The sequence below is a fragment of the Convolutriloba macropyga genome, chromosome 12, assembly GCF_964194025.1.
Source record: "Convolutriloba macropyga chromosome 12, txConMacr16.3, whole genome shotgun sequence".
NCBI classification, from domain to species: Eukaryota; Metazoa; Xenacoelomorpha; order Acoela; family Convolutidae; genus Convolutriloba; species Convolutriloba macropyga.
This window is the reverse complement of record NC_134479.1, coordinates 39,809,320-39,827,196: the sequence shown is the minus strand read 5'-3', so window position 1 is coordinate 39,827,196 and position 17,877 is coordinate 39,809,320. Positions and strand designations below refer to the sequence as shown.

The 17,877-nt window shown below is 32.6% G+C and overlaps 1 protein-coding gene across 4 annotated transcripts in view; it reads left to right on the top strand.

Annotated features, from left to right (window-relative positions):
* The window catches only part of LOC142350661 (uncharacterized), a 35,526-nt gene extending 28,120 nt beyond the window's left edge, over window positions 1-7,406 (top strand). For all 4 annotated transcript variants that reach the window (XM_075402580.1, XM_075402577.1, XM_075402578.1 and 1 more), the window contains exon 3: window positions 6,330-7,406. In XM_075402580.1, coding sequence (XP_075258695.1) covers window positions 6,330-7,360 — 1,031 coding nt within the window. In that variant the 3' untranslated portion in view covers window positions 7,361-7,406. The remainder of the gene's footprint in view (window positions 1-6,329) is intronic.
* Window positions 7,407-17,877: the final 10,471 nt, after the last annotated feature.

Below are 17,877 nucleotides of genomic sequence, written 5' to 3'. Positions count from 1 at the left end.
TATGTTTGACCCTATAGCACCCTTGACCCTACATGCAAAAAATGCACAAAAATCCAGAAAAAAACATTCGGAACTTTTTTTTTTCATAATTTAGATTTAACAATCTCTCACAATAACAAAAATTTCTACTCTACGATTCTTTAGAATCTGAGCATTGATTTAGTCAATGAAAGAAATCAAAAATCAGGCAAAAACTTTAAGAAATGGCAATTATTAGAATCTCTGTCGGTGGCGTCAAGATATGAATCTTTAAACTACATCCCGATTTCCTTAACCACAGCATGTTATGAGACTTTAAAAGTCCAAAAATACCTTCTAGCAGTTCTAATTACGAACCGTTATTTTTTAACTATGAGACCACAAAACAAACAACAAAATAAACAAAACTAAGGACAAAATTCTAACTTTTTTGAAAAGAAAGTGACAAAATCAAAATAAAAAAAAACGAGGCATGTATTTAATTTTTTGAAAAGAAAGTGCCAAAATGAAAAAACGTCTGACAGGAACTCAAACCCTTTCGATTCATTTTTTTCACTAACAACTGACAAAACGGGCCAATATTGAGACTTAACGATATCACAAAAAAGAAAAAGTTGGCAAAAATGAACTGAAAAATTCCAATTACTTAATTAAAAAAATTTTTATTAAAAAAAAGTTTTTATTGAAAAAACTTCCAAAAATTTATCAAATTCAGGGAAAGCAGCAGTTACGGAATCCAGCACTTGTTTCCGTTAATTTAATCCTTGTTATTGAAAACTTTCATCCGTGGCATATGAAAACTGTCAATAACTACATTAGATGCCAATACAGCAAAAGTTAATTAATACCACAGCAACAGTAAATTTTTGAAAACTAACAACGCGTAAGTCATAGCAAGAAAAATCTATTAACTGCAACAATTATTACAATTTTTTGGCACTCTTAGCAACAGAGTGGCCCTATAATTTTTGAGGCTAGGAGAAGACAGCAATGTGAAAAATAAAACCTAGCAAAACTCAAAAATTCGGTATTTTTTCATAAAAACAATTAATCCCAAAGTTATAGGAGGCATCAGTTTTGAACTGCAACAAAAAAATTAATTTAGACAAATTTTATCAGCCAGCTTTAGACTTGTCCATATTGCTATTAAATGATAACACAATTAGAAGTACAAAAAATGCAGGCGAAAAATAAAAAATCAACAAAAACTTTTAAGAACAAATAGTGTCAGTCGTGAAAACCCACTATCCATGAACATTATGACAAGTGGTGGAAAATCATGCAATGCGTTGGTTGTCCGGTGAAGCATACAAGCCATAGCAAAGTGGTATTAAGTTGGTACCATATCACATTTATACTATTTTAATACTACTCAAATCAACTCGTTTTTGCTCCCTTTAATACTGCAGCTTGATTAAAATCTACTCTAAGTTGACTTCTCCTTGAAGTGAAACTACCGAAAAATTGTAAGAAGACAGCACGAAGAATGAAAAAACATAGCATGTGTTGAAGTGAAAAAAACGAAGTCGAAGTGAATAAACAACAACCTAAAATGACACAATGGAACGTCTAAATATTTATAGTAAACAGTGTGAAATAATAACTGACAAATTTAGTCAGGGAAAATATCTGACAACAACAACTGAAAAAATGTGCGATAAAAATGCGGTTCCAAAGCACCTATTAGCAACAACACTTGTAATACCATTAGTTCCCATTCAACAAACGACTTCAAATTGAAAAAAAAAACAACAAAAAATTTTTTGTATAGTGAAAACGGAGGAAAGGGAAAGGGAAAAAAGTGAAGGACAACGTCCAAAAAATTTTCTAGAAAATTTTTGAACAAAATTATCCAAAAAAAGCTGAGATGCTACTTCTAATCTATGTTTACGTGAGAAAATATTTCGTTGTTTTGATTCTTTTTGCAAATCAGCCATTGAACCATATAGGACCAGGCAAAAACATATGAAACAACAATGCATGCAAGGTACGAAAAGGAAACAGAAAAAAATAGAATGTTGCTAACTTTTCTTCCAGTGAAAAATGCCTGTTTATCCATCAACGGAACCTGCTAGCAGCTAAATCTATAAAAAAAAAATCTTAAACAAAAATTTAACAAAAAAAACAATAGCGAGTAGCAGAAATTCATAAAAAATATGCAAACAATTTTTAGAAACAGTTGAAAATCGGAAAACGTCTCGTGGGATAACTCAAAATTATCTGTAGCAAAAAAAATGCGAAAAACAATGGAGAGAAACTTAAACGCTATATGAAAGTTTAAAAAACAACAGCGAAAGGCTCATTTAAAATTAATTAACCACAGACTCGAAAGACAATCAAAACAACTTCAACGGCTAATTGGAATCAGAGATATCCCCAAATGCTATCAAAATTTGAAGAAGAAAACAAGAACTGCTAAAAAAAGCATGCAAACCCGTCAAATTAGCTCAAAATCAAATCTAGAAGATTATTCTTTGCTTCAAATTGTCAAAAAACTTATTATTAGTTCAAGTAAAAGATACAATAACTTTTAACAAAAAATGGAGTTCAAACTGAAAAAATTCATTGATAATGCCGACAGTGATCAAAAAATTTTGCTCGCTCAGCGAAAAATTTTTTAACACTCGATTGTTATTCTCTCTCTCTCTCTCTCTCTCTCTCTATATATATATATATATATATATATATATATATATATATATATATATATATATATATATATATATCTCACTAAAAACGACCATTGCAGAAAACAACTCTTTGTTTTTTTTCTGCTCTACAACTCTTTGCAGTTCAAACTAAACACACTTCGTTTTCACGTGCGGCATTCACGTTTTCCATAATGTTTTAAATACACTCCAAAAAATTGCCGATCAAAGAAAAGATATGGTCTACCAATACTCCTTTTCAAGTCGTAAAAAAGAATGCACACCGAAACACTCCACATACTTTCGGATCGTAAAAATAATCAATGTGTTCATGTAGCGAATCTCAAACAAAATTTCGCTTGACACCAAAGCTCCACTCAAATGTAATGTTACATTTGCGCGGAGCTTTGATATGCAAGGCAATGTTTTTCAATTTTACTCTTCAGCTTAACAATAACTCCTTTAGAACCGGCATTTCATATTATCTGTTGATGGAGAAACGATGATTAAAGATAATTAAGGGCCTTATAATTAAAGACACTAGGGAACAGAAAATAATTTAAATCATTATTATTTGGTTGAGCATCATAAAGTTTCTAGACAAAGCACTGTAGTTTTTGATAACTGCCGACGGAGGAGTTTTAAAATCTTGTTACCAGATTTTATATATCAGAAATTCTAATATCGTTAGGAGCATGTGTACAAAACAATGCCCTTTTGAAAATATGCTAAATGACAGGCAAATTTTTGTCACGGAAAAACTCATTGAAGTATTTTTCACCGATTTAAAAACATTTCAAATAGCATCTTTTTGTTTCAAAAATTGTTTGGCGTGAAAAATCCATGTACAATTTTTTATCCTGTAAAGTTTTAAAGAATGAAGTTTTCGTCTCCGGCTTGATTTTTTTTGCAAACTGTTTAATTTTAACCTATCTTTTAAAAAAAATCTGAAAGGTGTAAATTAAAATAATCACTTTTTTACATTACATGTTAGAAATGTTTGAACCAAACATTATTGTCTTCCTAATTCATAACAAACAAGGGTTCGTTTTGCTTAAAATATTTCAATAAAAAGGTATTTGAAAGAGTTACTTCATTGTAGTGCAACTACAAAATCAAAGAATGAAAAAATTTTACGTGAAAATTAATCTTATCTTTGAAATTATCTCTCCATTAAAAACGTTATCAAGAAATTTTGGTACTATAAAATACCTTTTACCATTTTAGTATTGAAATCAAAGCAACAATTACCACATCTTTTACGTTTTGAGCAAAATATCGATCTGTTTGAATTTTTATACGAAATAAATGGTGCCCTCTATTCTTAGCATGAACTATTTTGGGCAGTTTGTCCCTCTCATAAATTTTTCATAATCCGATAAAATTTGTTAAATATTCTAAACTACCAACAATCTACCACCAAAACAATTTATCGATACGGAAATACTGGGAAATGAAAGTCATATGCAATGAAAAGAACCCAATTAAAGGTACCCTTACAAATTAAGTGGGTAGGCTGTTTGAAATTTCATTATAAAACATACGTCTTCATCAACTTATAGATTCTCTTATAAAACGAGGAGATCTATTTCATTAAGGCCACTTTCTTTTTTAACAAAAAAATTTTGAAAAAGTTTGCAGAAAATTTCTCGTTCAGCCAGTTACACGACAATTAACACAAACTTCAGAAAAGCTGCAAAAAGAATTTGCTCAGTTATTTATGTCAGAACAAATTTTTTCAGCTCCAAAAATTAAATAGATCGCGGAAGGTACGTTTCTGTTTTTCGTTATTTGTGATAGGAGATGAATCTTTAAAATGTTGCTATATTTGTTTTTTTTTTCAACAAAAAAGGATGCCTAAATGTTTAATTCAAGTAATCAGCAGAAACGTAAAAAAGTGTGAATGAAAACGTGGGTAAGAAAATTCAACAATTTTTGAAATACTGCTGTATTTTTTTTCTTGATCAGTATATTTAAAAATCAACAGAACAAAAATAAAACAACAAATGATGTCTCTGTATGCAAAGAATTACTTTAATGTCTGGTATATCATTGTTATAATCTCGGCAACAATTTTACATCTCCAGTATTGATTTTTAAAAAATTGGGCAGTTAAGTCGTGTCTGAAACAAAATAAAATTTTCATTTACAGAAAGGTTTTTTATATATACGTCATCTCATATTTTTTTGTTCTATCGAGTTTCCAAAAACATAACTAAGTAATATAATTTTTGAAATTAATTCAGGGAATTAAGACAATTGTTGATCTTGGATATCACCAAACGTTTCAATTAACTAAATTTTTCCTTGCTTCATAAAACCTAATTTATGGTTGATAGCAACGGAAAATTTTTGGTTTATGTTAGTGCAAAGAGATGATAAGTTCATCATATCCTAGCTTTTTTAAACCCTTTTCACAGAGAGGAAATTTTTTTGTGCTTTTTGTAAAGAATAAAATTGTTGATTACTGGAAAAGAAAATGAATTGCAGATTAAATGACAAGATAATCAATTTTCTATCATACTCCTACAAGATAAAAAATTTTCTGTCAGATTCTTACAAGATAATATTTTTTGTCAGATTCCTACAAGATAACTATTTTTCTCCAAGATCACTGCAATATAACCATTTTTGTGCCTAGGTCTTACAAGATAACTAATTTTTGTCATAATAACAAAAAATGACAACTTTGTAAGATTCCTGTCAAATAAAAAAAATTGAGGATACCATTAATACTGATATTTCTCCGGGAATTCTTTCTGAAGAGAAAGGCTGTAAGAAGATGCTGATTAAGCTAATGTCACTTGAGGAATAAAATTTTCTTATAACTTTTACGACAACAAAATTAATGAGAATTAAAGTTTTTATTTACTTTTCATTTTTTTCCAATATTTTCAGCATTTTTCCCCAGATTGCAAAATTAATTTTTGAATATTTTGAATTTTTTTCTTCCTACATTTAATAAGCAAGTTGTTGTTCCGCGCTGTATATATATATATATAGATATATATATATATATATATATATATATATATATATATATAAATATATATGCAAACATATATACATACATATATGTATATATATATATATATATATATATATATATATATATATATACATATGTATATATGTATATACATATATATATATATATATATATATATATATATACATATATAAATATAAGTTTATATATATATATATATATATTTAGTTCTGTCTTTTTTATACAAACTCTCCATAGCATTTTTGAGCTGCATAAAGTATTTTGATCATTTTTTAAATCCAAAAAACGGCGACTTTTAATGTCTATTCTGTTAAAATAACCCTTTCTAAAGGATTTGTATTTTTGAATCTTAACTTCATTGGCTTTCTTTGTTAAAAAACGATCGTTTGTTTATGATTTGAACATGACTTTTTCCGATCGGCATTGATTGGAAATGACTGTTTTGACATCGTACCAAAATAAGCAAACACACTCATCATTAAACTATACGTCAATTAGTTAGTAGAATAATCTTTTTTATTTCAAGCAAGTATTAAATAAACCTAATAACTTTGAATTCTTCTTTGTTGTTTTTTTTGGCTGACACATAGTTTGCTGGTTTCCTTTAACAATGCGTTCTAACTTCTTTTAATGTTTTGTTTCAGCTTTTTGGTTGATCGTTTCAGGTTTTTCAGCTTTTTTGTTCGTTTCAGGTCCGATTCATCCCAACGCTACAGTTTTTTCACTACCTCCTGCAGGAAAATTATTACTTCCCGGTTTTACTTTCCGTAATATTTGCCAAAGTGTCCTACCAAACAACAACCTCAGAGTTCTTATGATCTGGACCAGAGTTGGAGATTTCACGAAGCGAAAAGACGTTCGTGAAACATACTTCCCGATATTCCAAAACAAATCGAATGGCTTGAATTATGTCCATTTTTTCGCCTTGGCAAGGCCGCCTCCCCAAATTGACTCCCAATTGAGGCAAGAAATAGAACGCTATAATGACTTGGTTATTTTCAATGTCGAAGAAGGGTATTGGATCTCAACGTTTAAACTTTTATCAGGCATGAAATTCGCAGCTTGCTGTTGTCCAAACGCAAAATATTTTGTCAAAGTGGACGTCGATACATATTTCCGAGTTGTTTTGTTCGACAGCCTTCTGGAAAACCTTCAGGAAAAATCCGATAGATTGCTTCCCAAGCTGAAAATTGCCGGTTTTTATGGAAATTCGTGGGAAAATCACGTTCCTTTGTATACAGGTGTTCAAATTTTTCCTCTTCCGCGTTTAAATTACAAACCTGCTTTGGAGAGAGCTGACATCAGGAAAAGATACCCTCTCTTGTTTGTAATGGGAGCCGTTGAAGTTTACTCAATGACCTTAATTGACAAAATTCTTCAATACTGCCCTAAGCATTGTTATGGTCATTACAATTATTCAATTCCTGTAAACAGTACTCAGGAATGTCGCGGTGGCGATGCTGAGGGTGAAGACAAATTTTTTGGTTCTTGTGTGTTTTCAGTTTTTCGTTATAGTGTATATTTTGGAAGACTTTATGAAGGAAAACATTTGATGGCAATGCCACGAAACAACTTCACCAATTTGATAAATGGCGCATATCACGAAAACCATGTTATAATTGGACAAATAAACCAGGATGGTTTTATGCGCAAAGTTCACGAATTCTACAAGCAATTCGATGGAAAGTTTGTCTTTGAAAACCAGATTAATCAGACACTGTGACTGAAAAATGCCGTTTCCATGTCATTGTTTTTGGTGGAAATTTTTACAGCTGGTGTTTTGATCTTTTAGACATTTTTTGGCAGATTTGGTTAATCTAGTTAAAAATATATTTGCTATGAAATTTATTATCTCGTCTTCAAGCTCTTCCATGCCAATTTGTTTTCTACTGTACAATAAATATTCAAAAATTTTGATACTCTTAGTTAGATGATTATTAAATACCTTATAAGAGCGTACTCCAAATCGACCTTACTTGTTTTGCATGGCTGAAGAGGTCCAATATTCTTTCTTTCCTATTCGAAAACCGATAATGATACTGGATTTAGTGAAACTTCTGGAATAGACTGATTCAAGAGTATCGTTTTCTCAATCAGTCAGTGATATTATTATTACCGTTATTATTATTATATTTATTATTATTATTATTATTATTATTATTATTATTATTATTATTATTAATATTATTATTATTATTATTATTATTATTATTATTATTATTATTATTATTATTATTATCAGTATTATTATTATTATTATTATTATTATTTTTATTACTATTATTATTATTATTATTATTATTATTATTATTATTATTATTATTATTATTATTATTATTATTATTATTATAAGTATTATTATTATTATTATTATTATTATTATTATTTTTTTTTATTATTATTATTATTATTATTATCATCATTATTATTATTATTATTATTATTATTATTATTATTATTATTATTAATATTATTATTATTATTATTAGTATTGTGGAACATAGTAATTCAGTATAATTGTAATTAAGCCAATTGCAGTACGTTTACGTAACCAAGTTACAATCGTCCTTCATTTACATATGTATTGTTAAGGAGTCTAAGCTAATACTCCATTATATTGTTATATTATATTGTATACTCATTCACCACTGTAAACTCTACTTGTAACTTTTTTACAGGTCCATCTCATTAACGTCTACTGGCATCATAGCTATGATGCAGTTCGATAGAACAAAGCAAGAAAACAGTCTTATCTAAAACCATGTTTTAACTTAAATTTAGCAACAACATTGTTGACCACTTGGCTGCCTTAGTCGATTACCAATTTCTGAGGGAAAAATGGCGAACGACCATAAAATTAGCCATAACGGCTAAACAAAACATTAAACTAGAAGAGTTATTGTCAGCAAAGCCAACAAGTGACAGTCCCACCAGCACCAATAGAGGAACCAACAGTCAACGGCTCAAACGCAACTTCCGAAAGAGAACGCCTAACCGGAAACGGAATGGCCAAAAACAGATGGCAGTACGAATGTAAACTTAGGGATCACATCGGAATTATATGCGGAGACAAACCTTGGGCTCAAGTAGACAGAAACGTGAGAGCCTTAATCTATTTAGCAATAGGTCATTGAGGAAGACGAATGCACACTAGAACTAATCCTCACGTAAACGTTGAGCGTCTGACAACAAAAGAACTTTGGGACCAACTGGAAGCAATTTTCATTCGACCAAGGAACATTACATGTGATCGTTACTTACTACTCACAAGAAAGCAGAAGAAAGATGAAACAGTCGAACAATTCCATCTAGCACTGAAAAAATTAGTTGAGCATTGTAATCTTGGCTCAATCGAAGACGAATTAATTCGGGACATTTTTTTTAGCAAATATGAGAGATATGGAGATCAAGAAGGAATGACTAAATAAGACAGAAACTGCATCTAAAGCCCTAGAAATCACCCTAGTTAACAACAATGAAAAAACGAAATCCAGTTAGAAGAAACTACGGACGTCAACCTAGTACACAATTCAGCTGTAAATTCCAGCTGCGCAGACTCAGATGAAGATTATTATGTCAATATGATCTCAGAGGAGAACGATAGTCCAAATAAACCGGTCGATGCAAACGGGGACCCTATTTATATATTCGTAAAACTTGGCAACAGCGAATTTAACATAATGGTAGACACCGGTAGCGTGGTCAGTCTTGTAACTAATCGAATAGCCGAGGAAATTAAATCTCATGATAATTCTGCTTGGTGGAGTCGCCATCCAAATTCAATTAGACTTAAAAGTTTTAACAACTCTCCGTTCCAAAACTTAGGAACTCTGTATTGTGCCGTTCAATGGAATGGTTGGAATGATGAACGGGTCGATCTGATTGTAGTCTTAAATTCAAATAGAGCAATCATTGGAAGAGACTTTTTCAAAAGTTTGGGATTACGATTGTATCAACAATCGTCAAATTCAGAGGATTCTGATACTCCTTCAGAAGGTAAGCACGTCTTAAATGTCCAAACATTAGATGATACTAAAAGTACAATCGCAGGACGTTTTCCGAAGTAAGTATCCAGAATTGAAAAATCTAAAAGTTGTTTAGTTTAATGGAAATTCAAACGCCACTTCAGCGTTGTACACCAACGCGGTCGAAGAGTACTAATTCACATACAAGCGGATGTCAAAAATGAATTAAAGAGACTTACCGATGAAGGACACATTCAAAAGTTAGAGAGTCGTAGCGAACAATTCTACTTTTCGCCAGTTGTAATCACTCTTAAACGTGATAAATCTATAAAATTAGCACTCGATTCAAAAGTATTAAACAAAGCTATTTTAAAAAACAAATATCAAATTGCCGAATATCGAATGTCTAATCGATTCACTCTCACATGAAATCACAAATAATACTGTAGAAGGGCAAGCTTGGTTCACAACGATTGATTATATGTTTGCTTATAGTCAAATCCCACTACATCCAGATACTGCCAAACAATGTAATTTCAATTTGGTAAGTGGAGAAGCTACAGGAACGTACAGATTTTTAACCTGATTCTATGGCTTAACAGACATGCCCGCAGAATTTCAGAAAGCATTAGACTCAACACTAGTTGGCCTGTCAAACACTTATTGTTTCCGAGATGATATAATTATCAAAAACATCAGCACTAAGTAAATTAAAACGTCCAAAAACTGCAAAACAATGAAATCTTTCTTAGGCAGTGTACACCACGTCACAAAATTTGTCCAAAACTCGGCAAAATTATGCAATTATTTCCGCGAATTATTAAAGAGTAAAGCACAATTTATTTGAACAGACTCTCACGAAACGAATTTTAGTATAATAATTACTGCATTATCCTTAATAGACAAAAATTCACATTACAGTCTTTCTCTAGAGACGAGAGTAAAATGTGATGCTTCAAGAGAAGGACTGTGGCAGCTCTTGAACAACAAACGCCCTACAGTTGGGAAACAATCGCATACGCATCCAGATTTCTAAACGATGCAGAAAAACATGACAGCATAAATGAATTGGAACTATTAGGGGCAGTCTGGAGTATCGAACATTTCAGGCACTACTTATATGGTAAACGATTCACAGAAGTCACAGACCACAGAGCGTTACTTTCAACCGTTAAAGACGAAACTTCTAAAATTCACCAGAGTACACTAACACGAAAGACAGATAGACTATTACCATTTGATCATAAATTAGAACACCTTGCGTTTAGTAAAGTGGGCTTCGTAGATTACATCTCTAGAAACCCGGACGCAAAATCAAAACCAGTATCAAAATACGATGAAGAATTCGTAGTGGCACAAAGAGACGCTATTTGTAAAACAGTTGAAATTCTACAACCAAAGCGAGACAAGGGTAGACCTAGAAAAAATACTTAGCAAACAGATCACGTAAACAAATATACTGTACAAACAAGCGTCAATCGCTATGAGAATGCGCAATTGAACCACGTTTGCAAGGGAAAAGCTAATAACGCGGAACATTTGCAACACACCAATTGCCAGCAAACTTCGAACATTTACTATACAAGCAAACAACAAACATCACACGTTTTCAATGGTAAATCACAAAACTCACACAACTACTACTTACGCAAGCGTAAGACGACGGAATGCAAAGAAAACAACGAATGTAATTACCACTGCGTAGGACGCGAAACAAACGTAAATAACTCGCTTTTGCCAAATATGCCAAGTAAAGATCACTGGCTCACAAAATTGAACAAACTTTACTGCAAACCCAATTCAATCTATTCCAATCAAATTAATTCTAAATCTAAATCGTTAATTCATGTAAAAATTGTACAGTTCCAAATTCTTCTATTCCTCTTAATCAAATTATTTCATCTGCAAAACCCACCCCCCCCCCCCCTCGTTTCTAACTCCCAAGCTCCTTTGACTCAATCTCCTGTAAATGTTAATTTGTCAGATAACTCCTCCGAAATAAGTTACGCAAATGAATTTTCTATTGTAAATAATTTCAATCTTAGAAATTAATTGTCTCCTTCGAAGTTACAAGATCCAACGCCAGCCAGTACTCCGACCATTGGCCCACATTTACTAACCTAGACTCAAATGTACGACAATTGTTCAAATCAAAATTCTTAGCTGCCCTCACCAACAGAGATTCCATAGAGAAATCAGAGATTGCATTATTTCAAACGATGAAAAAAGATGTCGCAAACTTAGTAAGCAAGTGCATGCACATTGGAAATCATTGAGCACAAGTAACGCTTCATATTTGTAGACAAAAGAGTCGCAATCTCAAACAGAATTAATGAGGCAGTTACAGATGTATTCCATGCTAAACACCCTGGAAGTTGGGTCATCACGGAACTGGCAAATCGCGTGTGTTGGCCATTTTGTAACAGAGACTAACTCAATAGGGTTCGACTCTGTAAAGCGTGCACTGAATTTGGTAAGAACTCAACGCCAATTGTACCATCTAATAAATTTAAATTTTCAACTCCATGTGTCGAACCAAATAGAAAAATTCAGAATGATTTTGCAAGACCTATTTACGATGGTCAAAATAAAGAAACATACATATTAGTATGTATCGATAGATTCTCAAAAAACCCCTCAGAGAAAATTGTAAAAAATTCTAACGCCCCAAACGTCAAGTATTTCCTGTTATAATACTTCAGATCACACGGATTTCCTCGCTAAATCAGACTCGATCAAATGAGATGTTTTATAGGTAACACGGTAAAAACACTATGTGAAGATAACAACATAGAATTAATAGCAGCTCCGGCACAAAGACATTGGGAGATCGGACTCGTTGAGAGATTAATAAAAAACGCTAAAACGAGTATTAGGTTGTATAAAGATCGAATGCGGAACGAACAGATATTTAACGTAAATTTCTGTAGAGAACGTAATTCATCAACTTAGAATTTGTAAGCAACATACAACGAGCGTCTCACCATTCGAGGCACATATCGGGAGAAAAATTAACACACATCTTTCATTATTAACATCGATACAATCACACAAAAATATGTCATGGTATAATGTTCAGAAATACTGTTTAGATTATGAGACATTCGGCTCGGAGGAACTGATAGATGATTCGAAATGGAAAGACGAAGATCTACTAGGCGACGAAGAAATTGAACGAAACAAAGATTGAATCAGACAGGCAACCAGTACTCAGAATTTATTCAAATTTCTTCCTTCCTCTAGCTCGCAGCCAGTCAATCAAAACCGCACGGAAAATCTCTAATGTTAGGAGAGGAAGAAAAAGTCTTGGAAGACGACTCTATGAGACAACACCAGAGGGACCATCAATAATAAACACTTCAGATTCCACCGTTACATTACGCTTACCAGGTAGACCCGACACTGAAGTACACAAAGCAGACTTAGCAAAATTCGGAACACAAGAACAGAGGAATACTCCACTTGAGCAGTTCATCCAACCAGTGGACAAGAATAGGAACGCAACAGTAGCAATGGTCGAGCGAATGGAGAAACACGTCTCAACTTCCTTAAAAAAATTGTCGGGGGAAATTTCAATCAAGAAACAATCAAATACTGATCCCAGCCGCAACCCATCTAAGTCTTACACCAAAAAAGTGAGCAGAAACAAAATTCCAGAACGGAAAGCATCAAAGACAATTACGAGACGAAGTTCGAAACGAAAATCTTTGAAAAAAATTCCAGCTAATAAACGTGTAAGAATTGCGAGCCCAGATATTTCAGATTGTTCAAACAATTCAGCAACCCCACTAAGCATCAGTTGAGCAGAATCTGCAATTCGTAAAATCAAACGGATCCGCAAGGCAACAAGACATTTTGGGGAACCAACATCAGAGACAGAGGGTAGAAGATGAAACCGGACTACAAGGACCATCGTTCAGCCCATCATTCCAAGCCGCGCAATTACCCGACAATCGTCAAATGATTGAAAGCTCAATTCAACTATGCATTCCGGAGGATAGTAACTCGGACTCCAACTATGATGAATACGATGGGCAGGAATATAAGGATGGAATTTCGGGACATGAGTTGGGTCACGAGGATTTGTAATTATTTTAGTCAGCAAATGTCGGAATATTGAGAAAACTCCAAAAGCTGAAAGTATAAAACCTACATTTAGTCTGAACATTACAGCTACTATCAATGCAGCTTATAAGTACTCTTCACCCACAAACTAGTCTCAACGCATAGACAGTGCAATTAGTAAGTGCACTCTAAAGGTTTATTCGACAACAGTTTACAGTGCAGTCAATACGTGCTATCTTTATCTTCTAACGAAGTCCTCGATTACTTATTGTGCCACTATTCAATGCAATCATAATCACTTAATGTGCTACTTTTTTTACTTGGGTTACTTACAATTACTTCCATGCTGATAGCTCCATATCTTTCATATACATTTGTGATCCTTTACATTCCATTCATTCAGTCAAATCATCCATACTTTAAACATTTACTCATTTTTGATCTTCATTTTTTTTACTTATTGTTTTTCAGTTTTCCTTTCTCGAGAGGGAGGGAGTGTGGTATATAGTAATTCAGTATACTTGTAACCAAGCCTATGCAATACGTTTACATAACCAAATTACAATCGTCCTTCATTTACTTATGTATTGTTACGGAGTCTAAGCTACTACTCCATTATATTGTTTTATATATATATATATATATATATATATATATATATATAAATAGAAATAAATATATATATAATCATTCAAAATCGTAACTTCTACTTGTGACTTTTGTACAGGTCCATCTCTTTGATGTCTACTGGCATCATAGCTATGATGCAGTTCGATAGAACAACGCAAGAATACAGTCCCTTTTGTAACCATGTTTTAACCTAAACTTAACAACAATTAGTTGACCACTTAGCTGCCTTAGTCGATTACCACAATTATTATTACTATTATTGTTATTATTATTACTGTTATTAATTTTATTAATATTATTATTATTATTATTATTATTATTATTATTGCTATTATTATTAATATTATTATTATTATTATTTTCATTATTATTATTTTTATTATTATTATTAATATTATTATTATTATTATTACTATTTTTTTATTATTACTAATATTACTGTTCTTATTATTATAATTATTGTTTTAAGTTATTCTTATTATTATTATTATTATTATTATTATTATTATTATTATTTTTATTATTATTATTATCATTATTGTTATTATTGTTATTAGTAGTTGTATTGTTATCTTTATTATTTTTATTTATTTATTTTCTTATTATTATAATTATTACTATTATTTCTGTTATTATTATTATTACTATTATTATTAATAATCAATTATAATTTTTATTTTTGTTCTTATTATTATTATTATTAATAAAAATAATATTATTGTTATTACTAATACTATTATTATTGTTACTATTATTATTATTTTTATTATTAATGTTTTTATTATTATTATTATTATTATCATTATAATTATTATTATTAGTATTTTTCTTATTCTATTATTATAATTATTATTTTTGTGGTGAGCAGTTAGCTCACTTGTTATAAAGAACCTGAAGGTACTGATATAAACTCATTTCAAACTTCTTGTTTTACTATATATATATATATATATATATATATATATATATATATCATTTGTTTGTAAATAAGAACTACGCGCATAGTGCTGTTATTGTTAACTGGTTGCAACCAGAAGGTTATTGCACTTTCCCAACGGAGCACTTTAGAAAAGTGCACATTGTGACTTATGGGCCTATTGAATAGTTGATCTCAGGAATGGAAGTCTTTTTTGCGCTAACCGTTTCTCATTTTCTCACAGATTCATTTAACGTCGTCGGAGTTTATAACGTCGTCGGTTTCTCGACAAATCCAAAATGGCGAAGTCAGCTGCTATTCCGTTATTTTGTTTTCCACTAGGAATTTTTTTCTTCTGGGTTATTGGCATGGATCCCCAGTTGAATAGCCCGCATGGGCAACTTCGCTCAAGTTAGCAATCATGGCTGAAAATTCGTGAAACATGGACGCCCTTCTCTTCTAAAAGCCCGAGGTAAAACATATGTTCTACCCAACTGAACCCATGTCCGAGCCCCCACCGAAAATGAGACAAAAACCCAATATCGCGACAGAGACCTCAGGAACAACAAAAAAATTGCATTGGGGAAAAGTGTGCAAGAGTATAAAATTCAAGGGCCCTATCGTCGACAGACACCCTTGGAATGAAGCCCACACAAAAGTAAAAAGCCTCATTTATCTCAGTCTCGGAGCTGAAGGTCAGCGCATTTATTATCATCGCTTCCTATACTAAATAGTGGACAACTTCTAAGCCTTCCAACTTGCACACAAATTATCACGGTCTTTTACAAGCCCCAGGAACAGTACGTATCACCGCTTTCTCTTGTTTACCTGTAAACAGAAAAACAACGAAAAATTGTAAAATTTTCACTGCGGTGGTCTGAAAGCCCTTGGAGCTAAATGCCGGCTGGGAATAGCAGAGGATGACCTCAAAAAGGACCTGTTTTTTGCCTTCATGTCGAAAAAGATCCAAAGAGAACTCCTAATGGAGACGCGCACCCCCTTCAAGTAATGAACCGCGAAAGAGGCAAGGAGATCCGGAAAGCAGTGATTCAGCTAAATTGTCACGCCTCCTCCTCAACAATCAAGTAGCACTCGTACAACAAAACCGAACTCCCCGGTGTTCCCAACGACGAAAATATGCCCATTTGGAAACAGCAAATCCAGCGCCAGCCCGCACCCGCCAACCCTCTAGAAGATGCGGAGTACAATTCAACCCAGATACATCTACAAGTAAAGCCCGCTAAAAAAGTACAATGCAACCTCTGCAAAACAGACTGGACACTAAAACAGAGTATGTCGCTCGGCAAAATGTTTGTGTGTTTTTTGTTATTTTTTTTAAGAACTCAAACTGGATAACCCCAGAAACAAACTCCCCAAACTATAAATGCTTCAAAATGTGGAAATTCCCATACTCAGAGCGATACGCCTGAATCTAAAAACCGGACATTTGGATGCAATAGACAACAGGATCCTTGTCGTCAAAGCCCAAACAGTCAGCCTGTTGGGAAAAGACATAATGCCCAAACTAGGCCAACAACAAGGTCGAAACAATAACACTACCCAATCGGATATACCATTCGAACTACAAATAATAAAAAAATTTTCTCACCTATGCACTACACTAGGCAGCTCGGAAAACCATATAGCAAAATTGAAATTTAAATAGGATATCACAAAGGACGCCGAGTTCTCTTGCATTTGACCAATAATCCGATAAAAAAATAAAACACCTGTTTGATAAAAAACAATTAATCAATTTTGACAATTGTTCAGATAATGAGTTCATAGGTCCCGTTGTGATACCAGTGAAACACGAAAAATCTATAATAAGAGAATTAGATTTGAAACCAATAAACAACGCGATAGAGAAAAACAAGTTTTAACTGCAATTGATAGGCAACCTGATGGACTCAATCGCCAAATACATATCAGACAATAAAAAATCCCCAGGGACTTTTTCAGTAAAATAGCCGTAATAGACGAATATAGCCGGATTCCCTTCCATCCTGAAATCAGAAAACACTCTGATTTCAACATTCTCGGGGGAAGTTCACAGGAATGTACACATTCGTTAATGGATTTTGCGGACTCTCAGATATGTCCGCAACCTTTCAAAAAAATCTAAACAGAACCCTAGAGAACCTACACAATATTTTTTTTTGCTAGACGATATACTCGTAATTACAAAAGGCTCCCTCCAAAACAACGAATCTAATATAGATATTGTCCTAAAACCCTTAGATTTGGAAAAACACAACGTATTTTGGCTCGACTATAACATAACGCAAACGTGCGTTTCCCAAACCGTGAAAAAAACGGACTCCAACTTAAATCTAAACCCCCTACACATTAAAACAATTACGCTCCCTAACGGGGTCAGTGCACCCACTAAAAAATGTATCTTTAATCCCGCAAGTTTAGTCGATCCACTCCGCCAATTCTGAAAAAAAGAAAATGTTACAAGCGGCAAAATACTATGGAATGAATCACATACAAAATCTCTAAAATAATAGAAAAGAAAAACTTTGATAAACAAAAGTATACACGCCTGAAATGCGATGCAAGCCTCAAAGGCCTCGGAACGGTCTTAGCTTAGAACAACAATATGCAAACGGGTTTGCTTACGCCAGTAGATTTGTTAATGATGCAGAACAAAAATACAGT